The following is an 11,927-nucleotide window of genomic DNA, read 5'->3' on the forward strand; positions in this document are numbered from 1 at the left end:
CTGTTGGTTGGTTACGCAACAAGCTTAAAACTCCATCAGCTGCATATTGGTTCCATATTTGTTTTACGCCTTTTCTGATTCACAAATCTCAAAAGGCCACTGTTGTCTTCTCAAACCTGAATTTCAAATTAAAAGCCTAACTATAAACTGTTGATTGTTGTTGATTGTTAAATGTTATGCACCTCCCATCATGTCAAATTCCTTATATGTTCAACATGCCATGGCAATAAACGGTTCTGATTCTGATTCTGATTAACAGTGGGCTTACACTGGAATTTTGTATTTAGCCTTTCAGAAACAGAAAAAAAATCATGCATCCATAACAAATGAAAAAAAGGAAGCACTATCTGGGTTAAGATCTGTCATAATGTCATCGCACTCAGAATGTAAGTGTTAACTTTCTGTGAATGCAGGTAAATGTTACACAACAAAGTTACACAAAGTCATTTAATTTAGCCCGGTGAGCAGTAAAAGAAAATATGAACAAGATCGACCACTTAAAGAGATCAAGTCATCTTTATTAACCCCCACAAATTCTTCCATTTTCAAAAATGTACGCCAACAATACAACATCTCTACATTATCTTCAGCTGTAGAAGAGCTCTATGCGAACAACAGTGTACGATCAGACATGCGTTGTCAGCACAGCATGATTTAAATACGGGATGAAAAGTGAACGTAAAATGAAATAAATACATGTAAGAAGGTTGGAGGAGCACAAAATGAAAGTGGTACTATTTTAGAGAGGCATCAGGAGAGAAGTGCTGAAATGAGCTGCGTGATGTGTTTGAAATGTATTGTAAAGGGGTTAACAGGGTATAAAGTGCTGAACAGTGTATGATGAAGATTTTATGGATACACTGAATGGAGAACATGATGGGGAGACTATTTTAACTGATATGTGTAATGCTGCCCAATGAACAAATATGAAGTATATTCACAAGGCAATCCCGGTAAACTTAACATACAAAAACAAAACTAAAGAAAGCAAGAAATAAAATAAATACTCTAAACATACATGAACATTTTGCTTTGAGCAAAACATACCGCAGTTATTTGACGTCCCTCTTTCATAATGCAGCCCCAAAAAACACGGACATTCATCCATACTACAGTATATTCTAGGCTACACCTGTTTTAGACTATAGTAAGATGTTAGCCAGGTAAAAAAAAGAAAACAATCCAGCCCCATAGTCTCTTTAAAACATCAGCAATAAGGTTCTTCTCTCCTCCCTGTCGCTCATTAATGCCATGCAGTCCACACTTACCTTACACCGTCTATCAAAAGCACCATGTTATGCCATTTACAATCAGGATGATACAAAGTCAACATATGACACAATAACTAATAATGGTGAGGTCATTTTGTGGGGGACGTTTAGCAGTCTTGATGCTGTCACAGGGAGGATGTTTCATGAGCTAAACAAACTCTCCTTTTCTGTTCATTTGGGGAATATTATAACAGTCTTATGTGGAACGGATCTGCACTGATGTGCCGCTCAGAGAGGAGGGAATAAAAAGAGAAGTCAGAGGACTTTGGGGGGAGATGCAGAGGGCTCATGCCTCTTTCCTTTCACAGTCTTTCCTCTTGTTTTTTCTTTTTCCCTCCACGTTTCACTTTCTTCCTTCGCGACTGTCCAACTGACCCGTTTTTGTGACAACCGCAGCATCAGTTTATCTTGTTCTATCTTGGAAAAATGACACAGGAGTCTGTTTGTGTCTGTACTCGATGGGGACCTATAACAATTACACAGTAGGTTTAAATGTCATATTCTAAATAGTTAACATTTCAGTTGTCCTTGACTGGATTGCCAATTTCCCAGTAAAAGATCGTTCTTCATCCTCTGTTATCCATTTCTTTGCATTGACTTTTCTCTAGACGTAAGCCTCAGGGATGTCAGAGCCGTTGATTTTGATGTAGATCTTAGCATTGTCCTCCCTTAGTTGTTGCTGTTTGTAGAGCGTCTGTCTGTAGCAGATCAGGTAGAGAGGCAGCAAGAAGCCCAGCATACTGACACCAAAGAGCCCAATATTGACCTGAGGGATAACACCAGAATTAGCCACGTCTAATGGTTTGATTTGAGAGAGTTTTGGAGTGTGTGTGTCTGTATGTGTGTGTGCATTCATACCCAGAATGGGTCTCCTTCCAAGGGTCCCATCATAGCCAGAAACAGGGGTTGCTGCAGTAGAGAAAACACAGCACTGACCAGAGACTGCATGCCTGTTAGACTGCCAAACTGTGAGGAGGGATACCTGCAGAGACACAAGTAGTACAATTAGTCTCTCAGTTAGAAGCTGTATCCACGTACAGGAGACGAAGGTGGTGATGATGATGATGATGTGTGTTTGTGGGTCTTGTGAGGCTAGAAGCACATTGAGACTTACACAGCAGCATAGAGGCCGCCAACCGCTGAGTGAATGAATCCTCTCACCACAGTGTGTAAGACAAATGACACAATCTGTGGAAAAGATGAAAGTAGAAGAGTTCAATATTCACAATCATTTAGTTCATTTCTGTCAGCCGGTTCATGAGGGTCTCAAAGGAATAGTTAGATGAGAAGATAAATAGAATAGAAAATCTATCCAATAAATATAAAGCTACATCCAGCAGCCGCTTACCTTAGCACAGCATAAAGACTGGAAACAGGGGGAAACAACTAGCCTGGCTCTGTCCAAAGGTAAATCAACAGCCCTTCTAAAGCTCACCACTTAACCCATAATGTCGTGTTTGTTTAATCTGTATCCAGTGCATGCTAAACTACAATAGCTGTCTCCTGGTTGGTGGAGTCAGGCTAACCTGTTCCATATGCTACATTAATGCTAAAGTAACACTACATTAACAGGATTAAACTGAATAAAACACCACAAATTAACAAGGTTATAAAATGAAAGTTGTCTCAGTTGTCTCGCTGAAGCACTTTGAAGGCCTGTTTGAATCTAACAGCTGAAGAGGACCACTCACCTGCAGGGGGAGACTGGGCACCAGACAAGTGATCCCAAATCCCACTAGAAGGACGTTTGTGAGGACGAACGCTCGCAAGGCATTGGTCACCTTCTGGGTCTTTTTGTCTCTGCGCTTAATCTTTGTCTCCCCCCTTGTGGACAAAATGTGGACAGAAAGAGAGGTCAGATTATGCAGGCACTGGTATCGCAACTCTATCTCACAATAAAGGTCAATGTCTTGGTTGTATTCGTCGCTTAGACATTGCATTGCAACAATGTCTGAAGCTATAAATGGAAGGGATTTGAGACAGTCTCAGGCACAAGTTGACTCACTTTCTGTAGGGCTCCTTTTCTTCCTCTCCATCATCACAGTCCTTCAGCTTCCAGTCCATGATCTGACCAATCACAGGAGTGGTCATCAGGCAAAGCAGCTGCAGTACGCCGAAGATGGAGGAGTACAGACCCACTGAGAGAAGGATCAGAAAGGTTTTAAAAAAGGTTCAATGATTATTACAAATTGAGAACAAATAAGAAAGGGGAGGTTGTTAGAGGAAAGGATAAAAATACGACAGATATTGAGGGTTCAGGACCCTTTTCTACCTGGTTAATGATTATGACGGTACAGTTAATTATTAGTTCCAAATAAAAGCGGGTATGGAGAAAACTGCTGTTCAAAAGTCCATTTCTTGCCATTGTGAGGGGATTTATTGCCAAGGGTGTAATGAGAAATGAAAAGTGAGTCATGTGCAACTGCTTGTATCATATGACGTATGCTTTCTGCTGGAGCTGAGGGGCAAAGATAGTTAATGAGTACAACAAAATGGTACCTGGTGGTTTCAGGTTAAAGCTGAATGACAGTCCAAGGACTCTGTTATTGAAATGGCGAATGGGCAAGTTCAAACAAAGATGAAATGAAATAACAGCAGAAGCTATGAAAAAGCCAGGGAGTAGTGTTAGTGTATTAGTAGTACAGTATTGTGATGGCAAAATCTACGACTAGAGGTGAAATTCTAGTTGTAGTCAGCTTGAAAGTTAATAATCTAATTCTTCAGCGATCTACTGATACAAGCTTTGATTCTTACCGAGTTCCATTCTTTCCACTGAAAATCAAATTGAAACCCTCGTAAGTCCAGCTGCTTTTAAGTCATGAAGCACAGTAGAACCAACTTGATCCAAGTAAAGAAAAATAAAACAATCAACAAGTGTTCATATTTGTCTGTGCACACAGACGGAATGGCGCACGACTCAAACTGCAGAGCCACTGACCTGTGTTGAGGTCTCCATCACTGAGCGACTCCAGCACGCTGTTCATGGCCCCCATGTAGAACAAGAGACGGAGCTGAGTGACGGACATGGTCACCAGACTGAGCAGGAAGATCGGGCTGATGATGGTTTTCAAGAATGACTGGGCTGCAGAGGAGAAACAGGAACGCAACAGAGGTGAACAACATGCTTTAGAGTGAGAAGAGCAAAAAGAGGGGGGTCAACGAGGGGGTTGAATTCTGCTGCTCTTACACTCTTTTGTCTTGCTCTCCATTTCCAGGTCCATGGTGGAGAGGCAGAGCTTGTTTCCGTCCTTAGTCACCAGCTCCTTCTGCTTCAGGTTGTCGCCCACACTTAGACGACGTCCCACTGTGGTCACTTGGTTATAGAACTGCTTCCCTGTGATTTTATGGTCGAAGCCCAGCCAGCTGAACTTAATCTTAATACTGAGAAAGCAGAGGAGGATAAGGGGATGGGAAGAATAAACAAAATGGGAGTAGAGGAAAATGTGTGAGGAAGGACAAGGGAGAAGCTCATGGACAAATTGAAATGTGTAAAAATAGATTATTTCTATTATCATTAATATAAAATGGTGACATACAGGAAACATGCATATGCCCTGCGTGAACGTTTTTCACTGAACAACCATTAAAAAGTTTGATTCTAATTAACAAGAATTTTCCACGGGGATGCGTACAGTGTGTGATTATCAGCAGATGGACTTTAACCTGCAGAATCAGCCTACACTGCACTTTTTGCCCATATTACATAATTATTTGTCAAACAGTGTCAATGGTGTTGAGTGCTCCATATACTTTGGAACACACAGTTTACTAGCGTTTGTTTATAAGTGAGCTTATATATGTATATGTGTACATGTGGGTCTGTGTCTGTACGCCACTGTGAACATCTGTGGTACTAACGTGTAGTCCATGTCTTCTGGTCCTGGGAACGGCTCCATTGGCCAGTTGAAGAAGCAGTTGAAGAAGACCAGTCCAGCACATGCAGCCCACACCACCAGGATAGAAATGAAAGATATGCCAAGGTCGTAGATCACCTGTGCACATCAGAACATGACCAATAAACACAAAAAACGAGACAACACACACCTGAAATCAGAATGCAATAGAAGGAGTGTATGCTTCTGCAAAGGCTACACAATCCTGCATATATGTTGGCTGAGAGTGGATGCTAAATGGGGCTGCACATTGCATTCAAGAGGTAAGGCAGTTTAAACAATTCTAGGACAGCAGTATGGAATGACAAACCTTGACACCAGGGAAGGTGACAGCGGAGGAGGCATAGGAGCCAATCATCAGGGCGATGAAGGTGGAGCGAAGGTCCCCGAACATGTTCGGGAGCTAGAAGGAAAGAGAAAGAGACATAATCACAACCTGACCTTTTATACTCTCGAAGTTATTGCATAAGCTATAAGCAAAATGAGAGACATTCCATTGTCTATATAAGTATAAAGGTTAAACCATCCTCTGCCAAGATCATGGTGATCTCAGCTGCAGTGTAGCTGATCGAGGACAGATTGGGGACACTATGAGGATGGTGCCTTTTGACACCGGGGTCAAAGTGGACAGTGGGAAACAATTAGCAAGCAGACATCAGAGAAACTAAAACACAACAAAGTGACATGGAACGCGAGTAAAAGCAATACAAAACAGCATCACATAACACACAGCTGTCCACCACACGACATAAACGCAGCGCTGCCCAGACGTGGTGACAGAGGTGAGGTGACTTTTATATGCTTTACTCCCGTTTGAGGACAGATAAAAGAGAGCTGGGAGGGAAAGCAGGGGAGACAGTGGGTGGCAAAACATCCAAATACAAAGGCATTCACAAGCTGTTCTGTTTTCAAGAGACTGAACAACAACAAGCACATCCAATTACATAAGACTGGGGGAAGCTGAGGAAGAGGTATATTTTTGTGTGCGCACTAAATTGAGTATTGAGTATGCATATTGAAGCACCCAGTATTTCATAGCAGTCTCACCAAGAGTATTTGGAAAAACTGCTCTAATAGGTTTTTAAACATAACAAACACATAAGCGGCTGCTGGACAAACCTGAAGGGGAAAGGTGACCTGACAACTGCAGAGGGCAGCTGAGTATTACCCAACAGCTGAGACTGAATGCCTGTATGGTGCAGTCATGATCAAAGAGTCAAGGAGCAGCATAGAGGCTAATGATTAACTCAACACTGAGTGTTTCAAGTATTGTATATCAGGTTGTGAGGGAGATGGAGGGAAAGGTGGTTTCAGAGGAAGATGTGGTTTAATACACAGATTCTGGGGGCCTCCAATACAAAAGAGCAAGCAGAGCCCTACATTATGGTTTTACTACATCAATGACATTCAGGCCTGTGGCACCAACTAATGATATATTTAGGTAGATGCAACAAATACCACATAGTACATGTACATCACAGTAACGGCCTGTGGTGGTATAGAAAAGGGACATTTATTGGGAGATTTACTGGAATAGAGGCCCTCTCTAATGAACAGCATCACCATGGTACGGCCCAGGACTCCTGTGTGAGTCACCGTAAGACTGAACTGATGACAAGGGGATGGAACAATGAGAGGAAGAACAGCAGGGGAAGAATGTAAATGAATGGTGAGGGGTTGATCCTGCCAGTCCAAAAGAGCATCAGTTGTTTTGTCTTCGTGTATATCTGGTTCTGTGGCTCAATCTGAAAGGGCACTGATTTTACATATCACAGTCTGTTTACAGATCTAAAGGTAGTACTACAGGGTATGTAAAAATAAGTTGTATAAAACCTTAAATAGCTCCAGTTGGAGCTGCACAAAATCGGTTGGGGCTGAAGACTGAATGAACCTAGCCGGCTCTTCATCTCTGCTTGAGCCTATAGTGGCTCAATTCTACATTAACTGCTCTCCAATCAACTGTTGAGAGGGTCAAGTTTGCATTGTGGGTAATGTAGGCTCCAGGTTTAAACATGGAATCATTAGAATAAAAAAGGACAATATCTCTGGTCCTGCTGCAAGGATGTTGATACTTTTTTAAAATTAGGAATGCAATACTCTTTTAAATTCCCTGTTAACACAAAATAAGGAAGCCTAAAGGGCAAAGCAAAGGAGCATTAAAAATAATAATAATGGGAGCTTCTGATATCTTCATGATTATATTTGTGATTGTTAATCTTTCTCTTTCTTTTATACGATGTGAAACTGCAAGTTAGAGCTGTCGAGTAGCTCTACCCTGCAGCCTTATTATTCACTTTAGACAGGGATGCTGCATTGCTACTTGTGTTTGACTGCATTAGTTTGCAAATATGAATTGATGTGATTAGTGTCTTTTTGTGTACGTACATTACAGTGTGCGCATGTGTTTGTGAAAAAAAAAGAAAGACAGAGAGATGAACAGCTCCAACACCCAGCAGTTGCCATGATGTTCCTGCTGAAGCGCAATAATAGATACAGCAGAAAGTGATAATGAACCATCGAGTAACTCCCTCTCTCCCAATAAACTCTCCCCACCCCCCTCCTGCTAGGAACACAGAGTGCACTGTAAGAAGCCAAAAAAAACACAGAATGCCAGACAAGAGGGGAGGGAGAGTGTAAGCAGGCAAGGAGCCAGCAAACTATTATAACAGAGCACCAACAGCAAGACAAAGACCTATGAAGATAAAAAATATACATCTTGACGAACATAATGCAGTGGGTGCAAAGGCTCTGGAGCAGGAGAAGAACACGTAAACCGTGCGCAAACTTACTGTGAGAGAGGTGAAGGTCATGCACATGCCCCCAAAGCCATTGAAAGTCAGGGCAATGAAGATAAGGACGGAGAGTTCTGCAAATGACACAGATGTTAGCTTGTGACCAAACTAGTGTACATTATTTCAAATACAGTAAAAAAAAAAAAGGTAGACATGAGAACCCTTCAGGCCAACTCACCATTTGGGTTGTAGGATCCATAAGCAATGAGTAGACAGGAAAATCCAAAACACGTGCTGGAAATAAATGATGATGACAATTTAAGTTGCAGCCCAGCTCTGACAATTTTATTTTGCTTCTTAAGGAGTTTACATATTCCCAAAACAACAGAAGTGTTCACAGAATTAAAAAGAAATAACGTCACAGCTGGAGTCTTCTCTCTCTTGCTTACCTGCCCAGCAGTCGCAGTTTGCGAGGTCCATATTTATCCATGACGATCCCCAATGGCAGCGTGATGGCCGAGAGCAGGAAGGAGCCCACTGTAAATGCCAGGTTCAGCATCTCATCCTGTTCTTTACAAATCAGCCAGCCGTTCATCCTCAGGGGCCCATCCATAGGGACCAGGGGCCTCATCTCCACTCCGTCTCCCAGACCAACCACGCCTCCCTCACTTTCATAGTCAGCATAGTCATCGGGTGTCGCCGTTGCCAGGAGTTGGGTGAGATTGTAGCTGGAACTGTTGAAGCCTGAAGAAGAAAGTAAACGATGAGTCGTCTAAGTGGAAAACTGAAAGTCTAATTTAGTCTTTCTGGTACACAAAAACACTATCCATAAAGGTTGAGTGGCGTGAATAATGACTGTGTTAAGTTGAGTTCAGCCGTGTGCTCCTGTAGATGATTTAATGTATGGAGACTGTCTCTTCTTGGCACATGGATGAAATTTGGAGGTGGTAGTTCTGCTTATTCACGGGGTCCTGATATGTTAACACATCGTGGCTACATGTGCACTGAACATGTGCTTGTTATAACTACAAACTTGTGGGTAACATCATATCAGGGGCAGAAGCATAAAATTATAGGAGACAAACCTGTACCGTTCAGACCGACAGAAAGCCAACTGTCCTTGACTGAGATGGTATTTAGATTTTATTAGTCAGTTAGAAAGCCAGGGACAAAATGTGATAAGCTGGCACTGGCAATAAACTACACACTATCATCAGAACCTGCATGGAGATCAAAGTACAACAGTTCATGTGAGGGAGAAACGATAGCAGCAGTTTGGGAAGTTATTGGGCTGATCATTTCTGTTTTTGGTTAAATATGATTTCTGTCACCCGACATCTTTGTAGTCACGTGAGGCAAGTACGTGCGTGGCAACCTTGTGTGAAACACTGTGACACGCTTCATGTTCAAGTGTCAAAGTCGACTTCTGGAAAGCAGAACAGAAAGCGTACAAGTATTTGTCTGTACGTGCACGTAATACTCAGTGGTATTTCAGCTTGAGTTGAAAGAAGACCTGATACGACAGGATGCTGCAAAATGAACAGATTTTGACAACCTTTGTTCCTCTTCCATGGTGACTCATAGCCACTGACATACCCACATGACACAAAGCTTTCACCATTCCTCAAATATGTCTGCTGCATGTGCACAAAAGCCTAATCTACTCTGCATCATCATCACCTTTTTCTGTCCATCATCTTGTTTTTACTGTCAACTCCACCAATACTATTCATCACTTTTCTATCAGTTTTCTCCTGCCTTCCTGTCCTTTATCAGTGGACTTTCAACTTCCATATAACCAGTCATAAAATCTATCCTTCTATCACATGTCACATGTCTGAAAAGAGCTGAGCTGGTGCTGCGGTTCTCTCCCTCTTACGTCATCAGAGCGAGATAAGACAGCTACGGAAGCTCTCCAGGAAGTCACCTACAGTCGTGGGTGCTCATTTGCTACATCAGCGGTGAGTCTGCTTCTGTGCCGACACTCAGCATCACAGCTGACACGACTGGAATTATCCTTGAGTAATTGAAGGTTCATGGTCAAATGTTAAGCTGCTACTTTGATGCTGAATAAGCTTAAAGATCAAACAAGACAAAGTCAAATCACTTACAAATGAAGATTAATAGGAAGGCTGTAGGAGTTGGAAATATATCCTCCTACAAATGTCCAGTCAGAAAATTCAAGTCCCTTGGAGATAGGGTGGCCAATAGTGAGAGGGGGAAACTGAATCCAACCAATAGTTTAGTGTCTGTACATTGGGCACGACACAGTGTCAACACAGGTCCAAAGGATAAGTGTGGCCTAATTCCTCTCTCACATTCCCTTTTGCTTACTCTCGTCTATACGACCTGACTGGGGCCATTGTGTGTATCAATTCCACCTTTGTACTTAAAAACACAAAGCACCGGCCTGACTTTGCTCAAAGTGAGGGATGAGGAGAAAAAGAGTAGACTGAGGGGCGAGGGCAAAAGGACAGCTGATCCAGTGCGTCATTGGTTTATCAGATCCCTCTCAATCAGTCTGCTGCCGAGTCTTCAATTTAGTTGGAGCTGTTGAAAGTTAAAGCTCTCAAAGGGGCAAGTAGAGAGCTTCGGAGACACTGGAGCCGTAAACTCTTTAACTTTGGACCACTTTGTCAACTTTGCAACCCTGCTCTCTCTTTCATTTATCTGATTTAGGTTTTAAACAGCCCATGTTCCCTTCGGAGAAAACACCTATTCTTCCCAAAGAATGGTAGCAGTGTTAAGTTACATCTATTGAATAAAAACGTGCTCCCTTTGCCAGAATTCACAATGCCACTGACACCCCTCCTCACCAATCCTCATTTTAACAGCTCATTGTAAAGTGCTATACAGGAAGAAAGAGTTCAGCACTGTAACCTCATGAAGACACATGCTCAAGACTATTTGCTTTTCCTAATTCCAATTAGGAATTATTATTTGCTTTTCCAATTACTACACCATCAAGGCAAACTAAGGCAAAGTTGTGGGAAGTATAATGGAACGAATGACAGACCCGTATTGTGACAGAAATTCAACAGTTGTGACTCACCCTCTTCGTAGCAAAGGTAAGAGTAGAAGCCTTCTGACTTGAGCATGATGAGGAGCGACCCCCATCCAAGCAGCACGGCGGAGAAGAGCAGATTCTCAATGATAGAAGTCACTGCCATCCACCAGCGTCTGGCGAACGCCGTGACCAGGGTCGGAGCCATGGTCGAGGGTTATAAATTAGGGAGAGAGGGGCAAAGAAGCAGAGGAGGGAAATGTAGAGAGTAGGTCGAGAGAGACCGCAAGAGAGGAGAGAAAAACGCAGAGAAAGCCTCCCTGACTGACGCTCAGGATGAAGGATCGCTGATCACTTATCTGTGAAGAGAAAGGCACAAAAGGAGGGGGGGGGGAAGGTTTTGTAGTTAGCCTATCACTGTAGTTACTGAAGGATCACAAGATAAAAGCACTCAACTTTGAGCCTGACTGGAGATAACTGAGGAAATGAACCTGCGATATCTGAACATTATGCTCTGTTTGGTTCATAACTTTTTTTTGATTAATTCAAAGTCTCCCTTCTCATTAAACACAGAGAAGAAGTATTACCAGTTGCTAACAACGAATGGCAAATTATTATCTCTCCTGCTAGTAGATCATAACATCACTCTGCTGCAGGCAGGGACAAAGATCTTACATCACATCATTAAGAAGCATCCGTGGTGGCATCACAGAGATTCTGCTGTTCGTCCAAAAAGGTAAACTGGTCTAAACTGGACTCTGAGAGAAAAATGGGTCTTTCTCCCTGCTCCCTCACCCCATGGCCCCTCTCTCTCACTGCACAACAACTAAAATGTCTCAGGCCCATCCAACCGCAACTTTGCTCTGCAATTACTGTGGTGCATCCAAAACATAAAGGAGCTGCCAGACAAACCAGAAAGAAATCAGCTCACACAGCCATCCTCTCTCTCTCTCTCTCTCTCTCTCTCTCTCTCTCTCTCTCACACACACACACACACACACACACACACACACACACACACACACAC

The 11,927-nt window shown here is 42.6% G+C and overlaps 1 protein-coding gene across 3 annotated transcripts in view; it reads right to left on the reverse strand.

Annotated features, from left to right (window-relative positions):
* Window positions 1-497: 497 nt before the first annotated feature.
* The window catches only part of slc43a2b (solute carrier family 43 member 2b), an 11,805-nt gene continuing 375 nt past the window's right edge, over window positions 498-11,927 (reverse strand). Inside the window, exons 1-15 of one of the 3 annotated variants that reach the window (XM_031872642.1) lie at window positions 11,576-11,689; window positions 10,949-11,259; window positions 8,346-8,640; window positions 8,135-8,190; window positions 7,954-8,030; window positions 5,475-5,567; window positions 5,130-5,263; window positions 4,459-4,652; window positions 4,210-4,353; window positions 4,026-4,043; window positions 3,277-3,409; window positions 2,963-3,095; window positions 2,386-2,459; window positions 2,130-2,253; window positions 498-2,037 (exon numbers count right to left, since the gene is read on the reverse strand). In XM_031872642.1, the coding sequence (XP_031728502.1) occupies window positions 1,876-2,037; window positions 2,130-2,253; window positions 2,386-2,459; window positions 2,963-3,095; window positions 3,277-3,409; window positions 4,026-4,043; window positions 4,210-4,353; window positions 4,459-4,652; window positions 5,130-5,263; window positions 5,475-5,567; window positions 7,954-8,030; window positions 8,135-8,190; window positions 8,346-8,640; window positions 10,949-11,108 (1,797 nt within the window). In that variant the 5' untranslated portion in view covers window positions 11,109-11,259; window positions 11,576-11,689 and the 3' untranslated portion in view covers window positions 498-1,875. Of the gene's footprint in view, window positions 2,038-2,129; window positions 2,254-2,385; window positions 2,460-2,962; window positions 3,096-3,276; window positions 3,410-4,025; window positions 4,044-4,209; window positions 4,354-4,458; window positions 4,653-5,129; window positions 5,264-5,474; window positions 5,568-7,953; window positions 8,031-8,134; window positions 8,191-8,345; window positions 8,641-10,948; window positions 11,260-11,575; window positions 11,690-11,927 lie in introns of those variants that run through there. The other 2 variants (XM_031872641.1, XM_031872643.1) reach the window with 2 other exon arrangements.

Source organism: Anarrhichthys ocellatus, unplaced genomic scaffold (genome assembly GCF_004355925.1).
Source record: "Anarrhichthys ocellatus isolate YVR2014 unplaced genomic scaffold, GSC_Weel_1.0 scaffold65, whole genome shotgun sequence".
Lineage (NCBI taxonomy): Eukaryota > Metazoa > Chordata > Actinopteri > Perciformes > Anarhichadidae > Anarrhichthys > Anarrhichthys ocellatus.